The sequence below is a fragment of the Panthera tigris genome, chromosome B2 (assembly GCF_018350195.1).
Source record: "Panthera tigris isolate Pti1 chromosome B2, P.tigris_Pti1_mat1.1, whole genome shotgun sequence".
Lineage (NCBI taxonomy): Eukaryota > Metazoa > Chordata > Mammalia > Carnivora > Felidae > Panthera > Panthera tigris.
Genome location: NC_056664.1, coordinates 29211329 through 29230743, shown reverse-complemented (window position 1 = coordinate 29230743; position 19415 = coordinate 29211329). Strand labels below are relative to the sequence as shown.

Sequence of the window (19415 nt, the reverse complement as noted above, 5' to 3'; positions counted from 1 at the left end):
AATTTAGTTCAGCCATTTTTCTTTCAAATTCTCCATGGAAATCCAAAGCGACCCATTTCCATGCCTTCACCAATTCCCCTGCAGGCACTTCTCTCCATTTCAGCTGGTCTGTTCTTCCTTTCTGCTTCCATTCCCCCTGCCCCTGAAATACCCTTTCAACTTTAGACATTCTCTGTCAACCCCACCCAAAGCACACCAGTTCCATCTCCAATTCTAGATCATCACTGTTCTAGTTTCCCCATTCCTGCTCCTGGGCAGTAAACCTCATGTTGCAAAAAACACAAATCCTACCATCTTGACACCAACTCAACACTTACTGCTACTTGGCAATTCCTCTTGATTGGCACCCAAGCTCCTGAATGAGATCCATCCAGTGTGAGCACCATTTCCTCTTCACCTGAAAATATCTGAGCCTATGTGATCTTCCTTTCCCAGAGGAAGAAGGGTATCAGTTTCCAAGGCAGTATCTAACCCTCTCTCAGCATCTCCTCTACCCACTCAACTATTCACCCAGCAGCCAGAACAATTTTGTAAAAATCAAAACACGGGCACCTGGGTAGCTCAAATGGTTGTGTCGGACTCTTGATTTTGGCTCAGGTCATGATCTCCTGGTTCATGAGATGGAGCCCCACGTTGGGCTCTGTGCGGACAGTGCAGAGCCTGCTTGGGTGTTCTCCCTCTCTGTGCCCCTCCCACTCTTTCAAAAACAAATACACATTAAAAATAATAAATTCTCACCACTGTGTGAGAATGGCCTCCCATTGCTCCTCAAACAGTATCCCAACTCACCATCAAGGCTTACAGGCTCTGAGTGTCCTGGCCCCTGCTCTATCTCAAGCTGCCTATCTTGTCTATGTCAAGCTCTTCTGGCTCCAGGGTCCCTGAAACACTATGGTTTCTTCCCTGAGGGCTCTTCTTTTCCACTCACCTAGTTCCTTCACTACCTTCAGGCCTTGGCTTTAATGTTATTCCTGAGAAGTCTTATTCACTGGATTTAAAGCCCACCCCCTACCCTTTCTATCCTAGCTCCAAAGGCAGCAGAGTTCCTATCCTTGCACTAACAGAATCCCAAGCGATGCTCATGCTGCTGGTCTGGGACACTTTGAACATCACTACCCAGAACAGCCAGTTCGGTGTCCCAGTTGTTGCATTTAGCACTGGCCACAAAATGGCAACTTTGGATACTCCCATGCTGTATGGCCACAAGGCTCATTCCTGGTTTTCACTTTTCTTATTGTAGTTTCTTACTGTAGTGTACTGGCACTATTTCCTAAAACCTCTTTGTGTGTTCCTAAAACACAGTGCTATCCTGGCTCTCATGCTCTTCCAGGACTCACGCTTTGGTTACCCTGTCCACATTTTACACAGAGGGAAAACATCCAGGACACTGGAGTCAGCTAAACAAGAGCCATCATATCAGCAACAACCATCTCTGTTGAGGGCAGATGATTGTGGGCAGGTCGGTGTCCTCTGTTTCATTAGGAAGGTATGCAGAAGAATCTCTGCTTTTCAAAACCATTTCTATGGTAGTTATTATGTACATTAGTGCATGACTTATAGATAATAAAAGTTGTCTATGAGTAAGAATATTTGTTAACAAAATTCCATTTTCCAGGCTTTGGGTTATCCATACATACTGTACCATATAAACCATATTTTTTGTTCTTTTTGCATTGTATTTTTTTGCCCACATTTAAGTGCATTATTAATAACTCCATTACTAAGTATGTATATTGAAGGAAAAAGTACAATTTGTGTCCATGTATGGAAGCTGTTTTGAAGCATCAAGTACTTGTAGTGAAGTTGATAAAAAACTTGAAATGCAAAATTTTGGTATTCGTTTTATAAATAACATTCCTATATATTTTATGCATCATCTCATCTAGACCAGTGAACTGAAAAGTGTAGAGTGTAATGTGAAACACATCTAACAAAAAAATTTAAAACACTTTAGAAAATAATTGCCTAATCCCTTAATAATCCTACAAGGTACTTTTTTTTTTTTTGGTTTATTCATTTATTTTGAGAGTGCACAAGCAGGGGAGGGGCATAGTGAGAGAGGGAGAGAGAGGAACCCAAGCAGGTTCCGTACTGTCAGCACAGAGCCTGATGCGGGGCTCCATCTCACAAACCATGAGATGGTGACCTGAGCCAAAATCAAGAGTCAGTCAGTTAAGACTGAGCCACCCAGGTGTCCCTAGGTACACACTTTCAATCTTTTTACAGATGAGAAAACCAGTACCAAGAGGCTAAGTAGCCTGTCCAACATCATACTGTTAGTAAGTAGACTTGAAACCTGGCTTCCATTACTTCACATAATTGTGGAAATTACTTTACATAAAACATCTTACTCAGGTGCTTGGTTTAAGACCCTGATTTTTTCCCCTCAAATTCCATAAGAGGAGTAGTTCCTTTCTAATTTGAGATGTTCCCTAACAACACTATTTCCACACCAAAACTACAAAATCTGTACCTCAGGCTATTACTTATTCACTTGGTCAAAAAATAGTCTCCCCAAAATAGATATCCAAGCTGTCAGACTTAACCAAACAGCTCCTCATATTCCCTCTGGAACTGGATACATCAGATCATTCTCTTCTTTCTCCCCAACTCCCACACATCTCTCCCATCCTTTCCTTCCCATGCCTCCCCTACCCTAGTTCAGCATTTAGTTACCTCACCCACAACAAGTTATGGATTCCATTCCATTCCATTCCATTCCATTCTATAGTCGACCTCACCCATCACCACCTAAAGTCACCAACCACCTGCCACTGGTTACTTTCCAAATCTACCTCTCCAATATAATAGTAAGAAAAATGGCCACACCAGCTACGCTTTCTCATTAACTCCCAGTTTTTTCTTCTTTCCAGGCCTGAGATCTCTCTTTTCCTACATTCCAAAAATGACTCCCTATTTTCTCATTATTCAAATTCTTTTTATTTTTCAAGAGGCCCACCCTGAAGTGATCCTGTCTATCAAATAATCAAGTTCTGGATCATCTTTCCCTTTTATGAGCACATGGCAACTTCTAGAATCTAGAGGACACACATTTGGCAATTAACCAAATCACCTTTACACTCATGTCTCATTTTCTCAAGTCTTCTGTAGCTAAACTATTGATGCAGGCAGACCTTGTCTTTTCCTTTTTGTACACTCCACAGTGCTGTATGAGATGTCAGTTACTTAAGAACTTTTCAGAGTATCAGTACTGTGGGGCCCTGACCACAGAGCAAAGCTTGGACAATGGGAGGCCCAAGAGTCCCAGATGGAAGGGATGAACCCCTTTCTGTTCCTATCTGAAGGGCTGGAGAATCCTCAAACAGCAAGCACCATCTAAAATGCATAAGACTACAAATTAGATCCATCTGTATTAGTGGGGAAGCGTGGATACTGAATGCTGCTAGCAATAAAGTGAATCAAAACTAAAAATAGTCCCAATGCCCATGAATCTCCAAACAGCGACAGGATGGCAACAACAACTTTCCTTTATTTCCTCCCCTTGTAAAGGGAGATTCAAGTTGAGGGGCAATTTTCTTGCCCCCAAGTCCCCAACTACAAAAAGACTGCAGGCACCAAGCTCTGGGCTGGGTAACAGCCTAGGCCTCACAACTTGCCTCCAGCACTGAGCTGCAGTAACTGTTTGTATCAGTAAGTCAGCATTAAATCCACCAGAAAAGAACAGCACCACTCAAAGACCAGGGGACCAGATAGGCCTGAAGCTTTCTGGTGGACCACAGGCAGGGTTCTTGGTGATGAAAGTCTCTAGACAACTGGCCACATAAGTTAGGCTAGATGGAGCCCACAACGATGAAGGTCATCTCTGTGTATATGGAGGAATGTCAAGGATAAGGCCAGCTCAGTTATCTGAAGAAAACTGTAACAGGCTAGTTTTTCAGAGAAAAGGAACCAAAGTGGTACCCTGGTCACATCAAGACCATGCTCTGCCTTCCTGTGCCTGAGTAGTTGCTGGGTCAGCTGCAGACCAGAGGCAGGCTTCCAAGCAGAGAAAGGGAGACAACAGGGGACTTCTAGGCCACACAAGCTTGTCTTTCAGGAGACTTCCAGGAAGGAAAACTCACTCTCGGGGTCTGTTGACCATGACTTCACCCAGAGCCTCCAACACCTCCCGCTTGTAGTCCTCAAAGTCACCATCGATCTGGCTTACACTCTGCTCCTCCACCACCCACAGCTGGCAGTTGGTTTCGGTGATGAGTCGGGCATCATGGCTGACGACGATCACAGCTTTGAAAAAAGATGTGAGAAGGGAGAGTAGGGACGAAGAAGGCAAAGACAAATGAGAACGTGAAGAACAAATGAGACAAATGAGAACCAGGAAAGGAGGAGGGTGCACCCTGAGCTGACTTACCACCCTTGTATTCATTGATGGCTTCCCCAAGAGCATCAATAGACTCAATGTCCAAGTTATTGGTGGGTTCATCCTATGGAAGAGACATTCCATGACCAAGTGTTACAATTCTTTTCATTACTGTCACCTTTACCCCCTCCCATAGTCCAGCTCACTCACCAAGATGAGGACATCGGGTTCCCGACAAGCCAGCTCAGCAAACACAACTCGGGCTTTTTGCCCACCTGTAGCAAAGGAAAAAGAGGGCCATCACACTTCACTGCCTTACGTTTCTGAAGATAAACTCTGAAGATGTGTGTGTGCAGAGATTCCCCAAGTCCTAGCTGTTCTTTTCTGACTCTAGGTATAGTCTGGAGGTGTGAAAATTGAGGAGGACACCTTCCCTAGCCCCCTACAGTGGTACCAGAGAGTTTGCAGATCTGGATGGTGTGGGCATGACTCTCAAGGCCAAAGCGGCCTAGGCACTTCCGGGCATCCTGGTAGGGCAGGTTGAAGCCCCGCTGCAGATATTCAGTGGGTGTCTCCTCCATGCGCAGCTGTTCTGCATACTGCTGGTTGAAGAAGCCAATTTTCTGCCCAAGAGAGGAAGGCAGTCTGTAAAAATCATACTTCCTCTATCAGGCTCTTCCTCCCTAATTCCCAAAGCCAACTTACCAACCGGTGGTTCTTTCTCATTTCTCCACGAGTCTGCAAGGAAAAAGCAAGTGGGAAGATAAGGGAATGGAGAGGAAGATGCTGCCCCTCCACATCCTCACTTTTCTTAAGGGGAGACAAATATCAGAATTGGGCTGGGAATCAGTCCATGCAAGAAGGGGAACCCAGATGTCCTCCCTAATGTGACAAAGGCACATCCAGGAAATGACAAGAGTACGGGGCAAAGGGGAGTGAGATGACAATAAAGGAGGGGACACAAAAAGCACAGATTCAGAACCAAGAGAGGGCTGACCACAACCAACAAACACCCCCTTCCCACCCAGCAAGATCCACCAATGGCAACTTTTTCAGGGTTCTGCCTCACATGGGAGTTAAGAGACTGTGAGAGGATCTAAGAAAAAACACCTTGAGGTGTATGAAGAAATGGGCCCTTCTCAACATTTTCCTGGAGGGAGTAAAGATGGTTACAACCAATCAAAAGCACTGTATAGCAGTATGTTGTAAATCCTAAAAACAATTCTAGAAAGTTTATCCTAAAAAAAAAAACTACAGTCATGAACATGTACAATAATATTTACTGGAGCACTTGGGTTGCTCAGTTGGTTAAACACCTGACTTCGGCTCAGGTCATGATGTCACGATACATGAGTTTGAGTCCCGCATCAGGTGAGCTCAAGCCCCCCTTTGGATGAGCCCCACCTTCTCTCTCTCTCCCTCTCTCTGCCCATGGGATTCTCTTTCTCTTTCACTCTCTCTGCCCCTTGCTCACTTGCACCCTCTCAAAAAAAAAAAAAAAAGTTTACTATAGGATTGACCTTCAGTGAAAAACCAGAAAAAAATCTAAACGACTGTGATCAAATAAACTATAAATCCACAAGAAACAAATGTACACAGGTAATTATTGGCATGGAAAAATACTTGATGTGTATTATCTGAGAACTGGCTATGAAACAATTCATCTGAGAACCCACTTTTGTTAAAAAAAAATTATATGCACATTTGCAGAGAAGAAAAAGAGAAAGTAATCCATCTAAATTAATACTGGTTATCTCCAGACTTTTCTGACTCCTGCAATTTCTTTTTTTCTTAAGTTTTTTATTTTTGAGAGAGAGGGAGAGGGCAGAGAGGGAGACAGAATCCCAAGCAGGTTCCCTGCTGTCAGTACAGAGCCCAACATGGGGCTCGATCCCAGGAACCGTGAGATTATAACCTGAGTGGAGATCAAGAGTCAGAGGCTTAACCAGATGAGTCACCCAGGTGCCCCTAGTCCAACCCTTCTCCTGGCTCTCTCCCCTGATCTACAGTGTTCTCCTCTCTAGCACCTCTGAGGAAAAGGAAACATCTACGATGAATTCTGTATTTAAATCTCCAGCACAGAGGGGGCTCCTTGATTCTAGCATTTGGTGAACAGCTGCCTTTTCACACTCGTCATGCTCTCTGGTCCTGGCACCAGGACTTACTGGTGTCAGCTTGCCCGTCAACAACAGAAGCAGGGTGCTCTTCCCCACACCGTTAGGGCCCACGATGCAGACTGCAAGGAGGAAGACAGGTGGTCAAAGAGGTCCTCAGAAACTGTCCCTGTAGCCCTGCTTCACGTCCCCAAACCACTTGACACCAACTCACTCCTTGAATCCATGTCAATGCCAAAATCCAGGTTCTTAAAGAGTGGTTTCTGCCCCTCATAGCCAAACGTCACACCTGAGAATCAGGAAAAGAAGTGATATACTTTCTTTTCAGAATCACTCTGAAGGTGTCCTAAAGTCCTTTCCTGGCCTTGGAGAAAAGGAATGGATCCCACGCTGGGTGGAAGACGTGGGGTGCACACACTTCCGCCCTGCGTTGGTGGGGTCTGCAGCTGCTCACCATGCAGACCCAGCACAGGAGGGCTGAGCGGTGGGGGATTAGGGAAAGTAAAGCGCACAGTGTACTCCTTGGGGCGCTTCAGGAGCTCAGGGGCCTCTTGCGATTCCTCATCTTGGTTTTTCCGCCGGCATTTCTGCTGCTTTCGAGTCAGGGCTTCCTTTGTCTGCTTTTCCTGGAGAGGAAGGGGAAAAGGAGAAATTCACACCCTTCACAGCAGTCCTTGAAATGGAGAGCAGTGTCACAGAGTTCCCTCTTTCTCCATATTGAGAGAAAAACCCCCCAGGTGCTTACTGCCTGCTTGGTGGACTTGCCACCTGCCTTTAGCTCCTTCAGCTTCTTCTCCTGCTTCTCATACTGCTTCAGCAGTTCTTTCTGCTTCTGCTGATACATCTTCTTGAAGGTCACTGAGGCAGAAAAGGAGGATGGGCAACAACGGTTGTCTTCCTCCCCAGCAGAGGGACAACCAGAACTGGTGAGGACAGAGTTGGGCATCACTGTCTAGACTCTTTTAAGATTTAGCTAATCATTGCATCCCTATGGGTCTTCCCTCCAAGGCCTCGTCTCTTTCCTCCCCCCAACAAATGATCCTTACTGTAATTGCCCCGATAGTAATGGAGCCGCTGGGCATCGAGATGAATAATATCGGTGCAGACATCATCCAGAAAGCCCTGGTCATGGGAAACGATGAGCAATGTCTTCCGCCAGCCCTGGAGGTAGCTGGGTTTTAGAAGAGTGTGGACAGGTCACAATGGTCAGTTTAGGGTTAAGTCAGGGAAACAGACTGACAAAACAGGGAGGAAAAGAGAAAGGGGCTGGATAGAGTGCTGTCAAGGACAGAGTGTAAACAGCTAGAGGAGACAAGGACAGAATGACAACCAATGACGCAAAGACTGCAGTCAAAGGTGACGCACTTATTGAGCCAGATGACAGCATTGAGGTCCAGGTGGTTGGTAGGTTCATCCAACATCAGCAGCGTGGGCTCCATGAACAATGCCCTAGAAGGTGAGGCAGCAGAATGTAGGGTCAGGGGTAGGAAGATTCTCGCTCAGAGAACTCCACAGAAGCCTCTGGCAGGTGAGACCATGAACACTCCTTCCATATCTCTCCTCAGAGAGCAGGAGATGTTGAAAAGATTATGCCCCCAGGTAGGGACGAAAGATCTTGAGTCTGGCAATGCAGACAATACAGGAAGGAGCAGGAAGACTTGAAACTCCCTACTGGCCTTAGAAGAACAGGAAGAAGAGAAAGCCCCGCCCCCCGCCACCCCCACCCATGCGTGGATTGATGCTGCAAAGGGGAAAGGCAGGGAGGTGGGTGGCCCACCTGGCCAGGGAGACACGCATGCGCCAGCCCCCAGAGAACTTCTGTGTGGGCCGATTCTGCATTTCAGGGTCAAAGCCCAGACCAGCCAGGATCCGCCGGGCTTTGGCCTCTGCAGCTGCCGCCCCAGTCGCCCGCAATTCCTCATATACCTGGAGGAGGGAGAAGAGGACACATGTCCAAAGGTTCCAGGAACCCCCAACTCTTAGCCCATGTCCCCTGCGCCATCTCCTCTACCTTCTCTAGCCTCTCAGCAGCTGCATCATCTCCCTGCTCCAGCTGCCCCTGGAGCCGTCGCTCCTCTTCCAACAGTTTCAATCGCTTGGTGTCGGCCCGAAGAACAGCCTGCACAGCTGGTGTCTCATCTGCTACCACCTCTGGGGGGTCAGGGGAGAAAAGGCCAGTTGCCCTGAGGGCCAAGTCTCCCATTCCTTCTTTTCTTCAGCTAAATTTCAGGTTTGTCTGACCTTGCCCAATTCTTTGTACTTATTCCAAAGAAATTTTCTCAAGTCTTTCCTTAGCATCCATCTCCCAGTCCCCAATCTTACCTTAGAACCTTTCCCACTCCATAACCACAATTTCTTCTGTTCTTGGTTGACTCTTCTACCCCAACTGCCCACCCCTCAGGCCCATCCCACCACTGGCCTCACCCTGCTCACACAGCAGCACGTCAATGTTGGGAGGTATGCTCAAGGCCCGGTTGGCAATGTGCTTGAGGAGAGTAGTCTTGCCCTTGCTGGGGAACGAGAACTATTAAGACCAGGCCATCCCTGAAAAACCTTTTTTTTTCCAGCCCCTCCCCTTTTATAGCTCCAGCCCTTCTCCTCACCCGTTGGGTCCCACTAGCCCATAGCGGCGGCCAGCTACAATGTACAAGTCTGCGTTGACAAATAACTCCTTGCCGTGGGCCGAGATGCTGAACTTCTCCAGCTGCAGTTGTCAGGGAAGCAGTGGCAGAAGAAAGAAAAGCACATGAGAACCCTCCTCTTTCAGACAACTTTCTCCCTGCTGGGAAGCCTCTGACAAAACAGATAGCTCCAGCATGACCCTCTTCACCATGCTGGTCCACTTCCTGTCCACAGCTTTGAAGGAGAGTCTCCCAAATTCTAAATGAGTCCAGCCAATCCCACCCTTCCTGCCCCCCAAGGGTGGACCCCTCTAGTTGTGTTGGTTTTCCTATCTTCTCACTGAAGCTGGCAGAAGTCAAGGTATGGAAAACACCTCCAAGCTTTCTTCCAATATACCACTCATACCTGGCTTCCTCGGCTGCCATGGCCACTCGGAAAGGTGGCACTTCCTTGAGTAAACTGGTTGGGAGGGAGCCTCTCAGACCTTACCTTAATGTCAGATGCATTTTCTAACATGGCTTGGCGGGAGGACACCTCTGCTTGGGACACAGAGAAATCATTTTCAGCAGCATTGGCTGCTTTTAATGAAGCCACCTGGCGCTCATACTCCATCTGAGAAAGAAGGAAAGCCCACATGAGGCCACTGTCTGCCAGTTACCCATCACAACACAGCCACACGTCATCAGACACCAAAAAAAAGGTCCACAAAATACATCTGTTTCTTTATTCCAACTGTTGTTCTTGCAGTAACCTCAAAAGCTCCCTTTTGCCCCAATTCAGATGTCCCCTAGTTTAAAAAAAAATTTTTTTTTGAAGATTTTATGAAATCTGTACACCCAATGTGGGGCTGGAACTCGATCAAGAGTTGCATGCTCCACCTACTGAGCCAGCCAGGAGTCCAACTGAAATATTAAAAAAGTCAAACGCGGGGCACCTGGGTGGCTCAGTCAGTTGAGTGTCCGACTTAGGCTCAGGTCATGATCTCAGTCTGTGGGTTCGAGCCCCACGTCAGGCTCTGTGCTGACAGCTCAGAGCCTGGAGCCTGTTTCAGATTCTGTGTCTCCCTCTTTCTCTGACCCTCCCCTGTTCATGCTCTCTCTCTGTCTCAAAAATAAATAAATGTTAAAAAAAAAAAAAAAAAAAAGTCAAACGCTCCTAATTCTGACCGAGATCTTACTTGTTTCTTTAGCTTTTTCTTCTCCTTTTTGCTAAGGTGCACATAAGGATCATCAGCCTTAGACTCCCCTTCTTCTTCCTCCTCTTCTCCTTCTTCCTCTGAACCCTGTGAGAACGAGATGATGAAAAACAAGAGACCCCTTCTAGAACTCAGATTTCATGTCATTCACCCAGCCCCACAGTTAGCTCGTTCCTTTCCCAGAGTCCTGAAATTTCTTGGTGGGTCCTCTCACTCTCTCACACACACTCCTGGGCTCCCTGGGGTCCTTCACCCACTTCTGTGTCAGGAATGACAGAAGACAAATAGTATGAATGTGTATGTACAAAGTATAACAGTTCTACCCACCTACAAACAAAACTGCCCATACCACTGGGGAGGAAATAAATGAAACAGCTTTTACTCATGTATCAAATGAGTTTCTGTGGCTTACATGTTAACATGCAAAGAAAACGTCCAGAAACCCTAACATACAGCACTAAGAAATCTAACAGAATCCAGAATTAGAACGTTCTAGAGGTGGAAAGACTGCAGAGATCACTACCCTGAGATAGGTGGAAAGGTCACACAGGTGGTGAGTGGCAGAGCCAGAACCCAGATCATCTGAGGCTACCACCAGGGTCCCTTCCTCTCTGAATCAAGAGCTAAATGGTTTGTGGGCCAAATCTCACCTGATGCCTATTTTTATACAGCCCAAGCGCTAAGAATGGTTTTACATTTTCAAAGAATTTTTTTAAAAAACAGGAATATGCATCAGAGATTGTATGTGGTCCACAAAACCCAAAATATTTACTATGTGGCCCTTTACAAAAGCCTGCTAATTCCTGCTCTGGGTAGTAATGCCACCCCCAGATCCTGCTCCCCTCCCCCAACCAAGAGCCACAGAAGGCCAGTCCCTCAGCCAATCTTCCTTCCCCCAACACCAAAATACACACCTGCTCTGCCTTCATGGTCTTCTCCCTCCCTTGTCTGGGTGGCTCCTTTTCTTTTGTTATTTCTTCTTCTTCATCCTCCTCCTCTTCATTGTCCAGAGCAGCAAATTTATTTTGAGGCTAACAGGGAAAAAACAACAGAGCTGATGAAATGTTCTAATTCCTGAGACCCAGCACCTCCTCCTGCCAATACTCCCTCACCTTGGTCTTCCCCTTTGACTTCTCTTCCTTTCCCTTTCTGCCCTTCAGCCCAGGCTGTTGTTCCTCAGATACAGCCTGGAGAACACACACACACACACAGAAAATTAATTTGTTAACTTATTTATCAAGCATTTCTAGGGAGTCTAGAACTAGGAGCTAACTATACTGAGTGCTCCTCAGAAAACAAATGAGACCTAGGAAAACCCTAGTTTCTACCTTGAGGTGAAACAGTGAAAAAATAGCTAGATGATGTCAGCAAAGCTAAGGGAACACGAGTCAGGAAAACGAACATGGGTGGGGTGGCACTAGCACTGGAGGGCTTCCTCGAGAGGGCACATCTTGAGAGGAAAAAATGGACTTGAGCTTAGAGAGAGCATTCTAAGGAAAAGGGAAGACACAACATAAAGAAAAAAGAAAGGCTTTGGGGTGCGTGTCTGGTTCAGCTGGTGGAGTACACGACTCTTGATGTTGGGGTCATGGGTTCAATCAAACTCTATGTTGGGGTAGTGCTTAAAAGGGTGGGGGGGCAGGGAACCTGGCTGGCTCAGTCAGTACAGCATGCAAGTCTTGATCTTGGGGTTAAGTCTGAGCCCCAAGTTGGATGTGAAGATTACTTAAAAAACAAACAAAACCACAAATACTTCAACACAGGCATAAAACTGAATGCCAAGGTGTGAACAGGCTAATTTGAAACATATACACAGAAGAATCCCAAGTAACCTTGCAAAAGGGGTCCGAGTGGAAAAGCAAAAACTTGAGGCCCTTTGCTTTAGATTTTGAGTCTAATCTGGGGTGCCTGGGGTGGCTCAGTCAGTTAAACGTCCAGCTTCGGCTTGGGTCATGAGCTCGAAGTTTGTGAATTGAAGCCCCACATCAGGCTCTCTGCTGTCAGTGCAGAGCTTGCTTTAGATCCTCTGTCCCCCTTTCTCTGCCCCTCCCCTGCTCACATACATTCTTTCTCAAATAAACGTTAAAAAAAAAAAAAAAAAAAAAAAAGATGATTTTGATAGTGTGAGACCTAAAAGAACTAGTTTGTTTTTTTTTTTTAATTTTTTAATGTTTATTTTTGAGAAAGAGAGTGTGAGCAAGGGAAGGGCAGAGAGAGGGAGAGAGAGAGACAGACAGACAGACAGACAAACAGAGAATATGGAGCAGGCTCCAGGCTCTGAGCTGTTAGCACAGAACCCGACATGGGACTTGAACCCACAAACCATGAGATCATGACCTGAGCCAAAGTTGGACTCTCAACTGACCGAGCCACCCAGGCACCCCTAAAAGAACTAGTTTAAAAGCAGGAAATGGGGAGTGTGGCTTGCTCAATCAGTGACACATGTGACTCTTGATCTCAGGATTGTGAGTTCGAGCCCACACTGGGTATAGAGATTACTTAAAATCTTAAAAGGAATTAAAGTTAAAAAATTAAAAAAATAAAAGCAGGAAAAAAAGCAGGGGAATTACCACACCATGGCCAGAAGGTGCTACATGGGGTGGGAGTGACCAGTAGAGTGGCCACTTTCACCTTATTAATCCGATTCTTTTCCAACTTGGCAGGCTTGGGAGGATGTTTTTCTTCCTCCTCCTCATCCTCACTTTGATCCTGAATCAGGGCTGCAAAAACATTACCACCCTAGAGAATGAAAGGGCCAGAGAAATCAGTGGGATGGTCAAGTTTGCCGCCCTGGGGTCTCTTGTTTATCACACAGATGGCTTACCTTGGTTTTCTTCCCTCCTCGGGGTATTGGGGCAGGTACTGAAATGACACGACAGTTGGGAAGATGAAGTAGGAAAAATTATAATGTCTGGTTACTCAATCTAATCCAACTCAAAATCAAGAAATGAGGCACTTTATTATTCATGACTCAGGGATTCTGGGAACCCATTTCCCCTCAGGTCATTTACCCTCATCCTCCTCATCACTGGCTGGTACTGAGAGCTTCTTAAGACGCTCCATGAGCTCTTTCTCTTCTCCATCATCGTCCACGTCCTTCTTCCGCCGGCCTTTTCGGGTGTCTCGTTTCTTTTTTTGCTGCTGAAAGGAAAAGAGAGTAAGACAACGAAGCCCAGGCCCCTCTCTGCTGCACAGAGAGTTCCCCACTAACCGACTGAACCAACGTGGGCTGGACCCCCTGACACTTGAGAACCTGCTGTTGCTGTTGCGGCTGCTCCTTCTCCTTGAGCACTTTCTCTTCTTCCCCAGCCTGTTTATCTTCTACTGCCAGTTCCTCAAAGAACTGTAAAAGGAGTTAAGAGATAGGTAAATGTGGCTCAGAGACCAACCAAGTCCTTCTCTGCCACACACAGGCCCACTGAACCTCCAGTCCACCCTCACCTTGCTTCCTTTCTTGAAAAGATCTTTCCTCCTCCCTTGGACCCCCTGCCTCCTTCACATGGGCTTATTTTGATTGGAAACACCCACTGTCATTTCTCATCCACAACCCTCATTTACTCACCGTCTTTTTGGTCTTTTTGTCCTTCTTCCCTTTCTTCACCACTTTGTCTAGAAGGTTAAGCAGACACTGTGAATGCTTATCTACAAATTCCAAAGCAGCCTGACCTCCCCTGCAAAGCCCTCAGTGGCTCCATCCTATTTTACTACTTTCTATCGTTCCTTAGGCATTTGCACTGTCCCAACTGTGCCTTGGTCTAGAGTGGCAGTGGAAGGGAGAAGTAGAATTTATAGAGTGAAGACAGAAGTGGGAAGACACAGTACTCAGAGAGGACTCCTACATTTTCTTTTTTTTTTTAAGATTTTATTTTTAAGTAATCTCAATACTCAACATGGGGCTCAAGCCCACAACCCAAAGAGTCCCATGCTCCTCCAACTGAGCCAGCCAGGTGCCCCAAAGACTCCTATGTTTTTAGCTGGGCAAAATTAGTTGGGATAGTGGTACCATTTATTAACTCAGGACATACTGGAAGAGAAGGTCCTCTCTAAAAGGACAAAGATAGTATAAATTTGGTTTGCCATATGTCATTTGTGAAAAGCTGCAGACTGTGTAAACGGAGCTGTCTGGTAAATAAATGAACATCTGGGTCTATGCCCCACCTGGTCTGCTCAAATAACATTCTAGCACAAATCACACTGTTATATTTAACTGTTTGTACATTAGTCTTTCAACCCAGAGAGCAACCTGACAGACTGTTTAGCTTGCGTTCCCATGGAACAAAGTAGGAAGTCTTATATAAAACCTGACTGACTGAACAAATTCCAGCTCCTCCCCTCTATCCAACCCTGTTTCCCTGAAGGCAGGGGACTATGTCTAACTCCCTCTCTCCCTGCCCCCATGAGAATGGGAGGCAGCCAGCAGCTTTATGATTTCTCTTCCTGTCCAGGCCTACCCACTATCACATTCCCCTTCAAATCATCCTATCCATCCACTGCTTTCCAATTCTATCCAGAAACACTTCTGTAATCTTAGTTTAAAAAAAAAAAAAAAAAAAAAAAAATCAGGGGCACCTGGGTGGCTCAGTCAGTTAACTATCCAACTTTTGATTTTGGTTCAGGTCATGATCTCGCGGTTTGAGGGTTTGAGCCCTGCATCGTGCTCTGCCCTGAGAGTACAGAGTGTGCTTGGGATTTTCTTTCTTTCTCTCTCTGCCCCTCCCCTGCTTTCTCTCTCAAAAATAAATAAAAATTAAAATATATATATATCAGTGGCTTTCTGCTACCTACATTAAGTATTTTTCATTAAAAAAAGTTTTTTTTAATTTATTTAGTGCGAGTGGGGGAGGGGCAGAGAGAGGACAGAGAGAATCCCAAACAGGCTACGTGCTGTAAGCAGAGACTGACATGGGGCTTGAACTCACAAAACCACAAGATCATGCCCTGAGCTGAAACCAAGAATTGGACATTTAACCGACTGAGCCACCCAGGTCTCTCTATTTTTCATTTTTTTTAAAAAGTAGGCTCCTAGGCTCCACACCCAATGTGGGGCTTGAACTCATGGGGCACCAAGTGTGGAGCCTGCTTGGGATTCTCTCTGCCCCTGCCCCTCCCCCTGTGCCCCCATGCACATGCATCCTCTCTCTCTCACACAAAACATTAAAAAGTCACATGCTTTACTAAGTACTTTTAAATTAGAATTCCACATAGTCTGTAGTAACCAATTATTGAGGAAAGTTTTACTGACCACCCATATGCCCAAAACTGGAGTTATCAAAGAACAATCCCTATAACTTAAGACTTTACAGATTAAAAGGGTCCTATTCTATCTTTTCTGCTATATCTCTGTTTTCCTACCCACACCTATGTTCTGGACACTGACCTGTTATTGCCCCCTGATTAAGTCTCAGGCATATGTAGGTCTGTCTTTGCTTAATCTGTATCTTCCAACCAGAACACATTTCATCAAAATTTGATCCCCCATATTGGGTGAATAGTGTCAATGAATTGGAAAGATGTGCAGGAGAAATAATGAAAGGCTTTATATGCTATTCCAGAGAGTTTAATCCTAAAGACATTAGGAGGGAGGACCCACTGCAGTACAGAGGAAGGAATGGCATGATCAGCTCACCCTGACAACACTGAGGAGTGACTCCTCCCAGGTATTAATCTCTCCCCAAGGACTAACACAACGCAACCATCTCTCCCTTCCAATTTTAATTCTCTTTTGAACTTTAAACCTCACTTTGATCCTCCTAACCATAGAAAGGAAAATCCTATGCACAGGTTCAAGTGCGACAAGGTATGATCACCAAGGAAGAGGAAAAAGCTAAGTACCGCTAAAGCAATGCGGTATCCTGCATCGCTCCTCCCCTAATAGCCCCTCCCCTTCAGCACACAACTTAAACTAACTTGAAAGCCTAAGAACACTTCCTTACTATCTCTTCCCCCAATTACTGCTTTCTACTGTGGTCTCCACAGGTTCACACTAGCTCTGCTTCCTCATTTCCCATTCCTTTTTGAGCATACTCTGATCTGATTTGGGTATCATCTCCTAATGACTACTACCTTTGCCAAAGTTGCCACTGTCCCCTTAGTTGCTCAACCCAAGAAGAATTTTTTTAGTCCTGATTTTGCTGACTTCTCTGCAATATTCCATGCTACCACCTCCTCATCCTCTGCTTCCCTCCTGTCATGACTTAATTTCAGGGATCCTGTTGGCTCCTGGTTTGCCTTCAGTTTCTCTGGCTGCTCACCTTTCTCAGTCTCATCTCTTCTACCTCCTTCCTTACCTTCCCTTAATTGTTGAGGATCTTTTGGGTTCCTGTCTTCTGTCCTCTTTTGGCTTCAATCTGCATACTCTCTCAGGGGACTCCTCTGAATTCAACGTTTCAACAACACTTGCTTGTGTGTTTACTTCTAGCCTAGATCTCTTCCTGCCATCTCCTCTTAGAAGTTCCCCAGGAATCCCCAACTTGACATTCATAAAGCTGACCTTATCTCTTCCCACTCCCAACCCTACAGCCCATTTCTGATCTCAAACAATAGTATACTACCCTTTGAGTTACTTAAGTGAGTGTCATCCTTAATTCTTCTCCCTTCATTCAGTCTGTTCTCAGACCTGCTCAATGCCATTTCCTTAGTAACTCTTTAATATTCACTGTCTTGGCTTACCCTGGTACTGCTTCTCACCTAGATCATTGCCAGCACCTCTTACATAGTAGCCCTGCCTCCAATCTTGACCAATACAAGTCATTCTCCACTGCTCAGTGTTGTCAGGATGAGCTGATCACACCATGCCTTATGCACTTCAATTAGTCCTAATGTCTTCAGAATTAAAGTCTTTGGAATACTGTGTAAAGCATTCCATTATTTGTCTCCTGCACACCTTTCCAACCCCATTACATTAGTCACCCAATATGGGGAATGGCCAGGCTCACCTACGTCTTTACCTTTGCACAAATTTCTTCCTCTGCTTGGAATGCTCTTCCCCTTGCTAACTCATACTGATTCTTTCAGAATCAACTCAGCTGCCACGTATTTCTGGGAGGCTTTGCTGACATTCCTACCCTAGCTGTCTGAGTAGATGCTTCTCCTCTCTTCTCTAGTCTCACAGCATTCTCAAGCATTCATCACTCTGTCAACCACTTTTGGATTCATGCTGTCCCCTCTACTAAACTGAGTGCCCCTTTGGGGCAAGTCTGATCTTTTGTCTCTACATTCTCAGTTTCTCTGCACAGTATCAGGTATACAGCAGGCATCCAAAAATCGCTTGTAAAATGAGTCACTGTGTGTCTACTGTAATTATTTTATCTCCCCTTGAAGTGCCTTCAAATTTGGGAGGATGTCTTCATATTTTTTCTCCCTTCCCAAGACACAGTATAGGTGCTGCTTACTTAATTAAAAGCAGCTGTTTAACAAACATTCGCTGCTTTTAAGTAAACCTTAACCTTCACTGCAACACCCAGCAGCTACCCTGCACTCTTGCTCCAGATGAGTCTGATGCGTATTATGAAAGAACCCAGGGAGTCATCCTCTTGCTCCTGAGAGGGTGTGGGTGGGTGGATGTGTGACGTTTTATGTGTGCGTGAGCGCGCAGTGGGTGAGGTGTCGCACTGCTTGACAGATTCCCATGGAACGTGGAATACAGCGCGGTGGGGAAGATGTCCAAAAGGGAAGAAAAGAGGACTTTCTCATTTCTACCCATCTCTTCCACGGTACCATACGCATTCCCTCGTTTCTTGCCAAATCCCACTGAAACTCGTGCGCGACAGCCAGACACCTTCACTCCCACCCCAAACTGGCGTGCTGGGTAAACTCTTTCCGGCCGGCCCCATTACACGCATGTGCAGTAGCCTCCCTCACGGCCCGGTCAGTTTCACAACCCGTGACCCCCCCTCCTAAAATACGTGCGCTCTCTTCTTCCCTTTTCTATCTCGCTGGTTCCCTGCCTATCAGCCTCACCTGTGGGGCTCGTGCTCTCTCCATCCCCAATCCACTCGGGCTCCGGCGGCTGCTGCTTGGGTCCCTTCGGCATCTTGGTGGCAGTTACAGCTACTCTGGCGACCCCGGGCGGTATTTCCGCTTCCGGCAGCGTGGTGTCCCGAATGGGGCGGGCTCTCCACTTTGGCGCCACGGTCCGGCCCCTGGGCGGTGCACGTGCGCTCCGCGGCGTCATCTCGTGGGCATGCCAGCGGCGATGGGGCGGGGCCGGCGTCTGCTTGGCCCAGCAAAGTCAATAAAGCATTTATGGCTGTGTGTGAATGCTGCGGCAGTGAGTCCGCGACGCCTCGTGAATAAGTACTGAGCATAGTAATTTCGGATTGGTACGAAGGAGCAGAAGCATCCTTCTTTTTGTTTTTGTTTTTTAAGTGGTTAGGAGCAGAAAGACGTAGTCCATCTACTTGGGAAGAGGACGGGTGTTGAGTGTAGGGTTGTAAACTAGAAATTGTAGCCTAACAGAAATAACGGTGTGATAAAGCTTGGGGGCAGTTTGGGGGGCGGGGGGAAGTCACAGTTTTACTGGGATATAATTGGTGTATGATAAACGCACATACAATAAATTGACAGGCAATAAATTGCACTTTGATCAAGGTTTTTACATATATACACCCATTAAACTGCCACCACAATCAAGATTTGAGTTCTCTTAACCCTACCACTTAATAGGTGTGGGAGCAAGACGCTCCCATAGCTCTTTCAGCTCTCCTTAACCCATTATAATCATGCTCTTGTCCCTACCATTGCTTGAGTCCACTCTTCCCAAGGTCAACTGATAGGGGACCAATTCTCTGTCTTTATCATACTATGCTAGCAGCATTTGACACAGATGATCATTCCCACCTTCCTTTTTTTTCAGGGACACTGCTTTCTGCAGGTTTCCCTTCCATTTCAGAGGCTGCTCCCCTTCTCTCCTTTCCTGGCTTTTTTTCTTTTTTCTTTTTTTAAATGTTTATTTATTTTCAGAGAGACCGTGCATGAGAGCGTGCTCCAGAGGAGCAGAGAGAATCTCAAGCAGGCTCTGCGCTGTCAACGCAGAGCCTGACTCAGGCTCAATCTTGTGAATCGTGAGACCATGACCTGAGCCGAAATCAAAAGTTGGACACCTAACCAACTGGCTGAGCCACCCAGGTGCCCCTCTCATGGTTTCCCTTGAAGTCTAAATGTTTTG

At 46.2% G+C, this 19415-nt stretch overlaps 1 protein-coding gene across 3 annotated transcripts; it reads right to left on the bottom strand.

Moving 5' to 3' along the window:
* Positions 1–3470: 3470 nt before the first annotated feature.
* On the bottom strand, positions 3471–18440 carry ABCF1 (ATP binding cassette subfamily F member 1). 3 transcript variants are annotated; one of them, XM_007090610.3, is made up of 25 exons: positions 18209–18440; positions 13812–13858; positions 13503–13592; positions 13261–13387; positions 13074–13111; positions 12881–12988; positions 11362–11436; positions 11164–11280; positions 10232–10336; positions 9544–9666; positions 9036–9136; positions 8857–8942; positions 8444–8583; positions 8210–8358; positions 7798–7881; positions 7479–7603; positions 7178–7290; positions 6887–7058; positions 6647–6721; positions 6484–6554; positions 5024–5056; positions 4773–4941; positions 4529–4593; positions 4370–4442; positions 3471–4245 (listed from the first exon to the last, which is right to left on the bottom strand). In XM_007090610.3, the coding sequence occupies exons 1-25, from the start codon at positions 18420–18422 to the stop codon at positions 4079–4081; spliced, it is 2667 nt and encodes an 888-aa protein (XP_007090672.2). In that variant the 5' UTR covers positions 18423–18440; the 3' UTR covers positions 3471–4078. The 3 variants fall into 3 exon arrangements, with proteins under 3 accessions (XP_007090672.2, XP_007090671.2, XP_042841820.1); XM_007090609.3 differs by having other exon boundaries at positions 13261–13390; positions 18209–18436; XM_042985886.1 differs by having other exon boundaries at positions 13261–13390; positions 13812–13877; positions 18209–18333.
* Between the last annotated feature and the right edge of the window lie 975 nt (positions 18441–19415).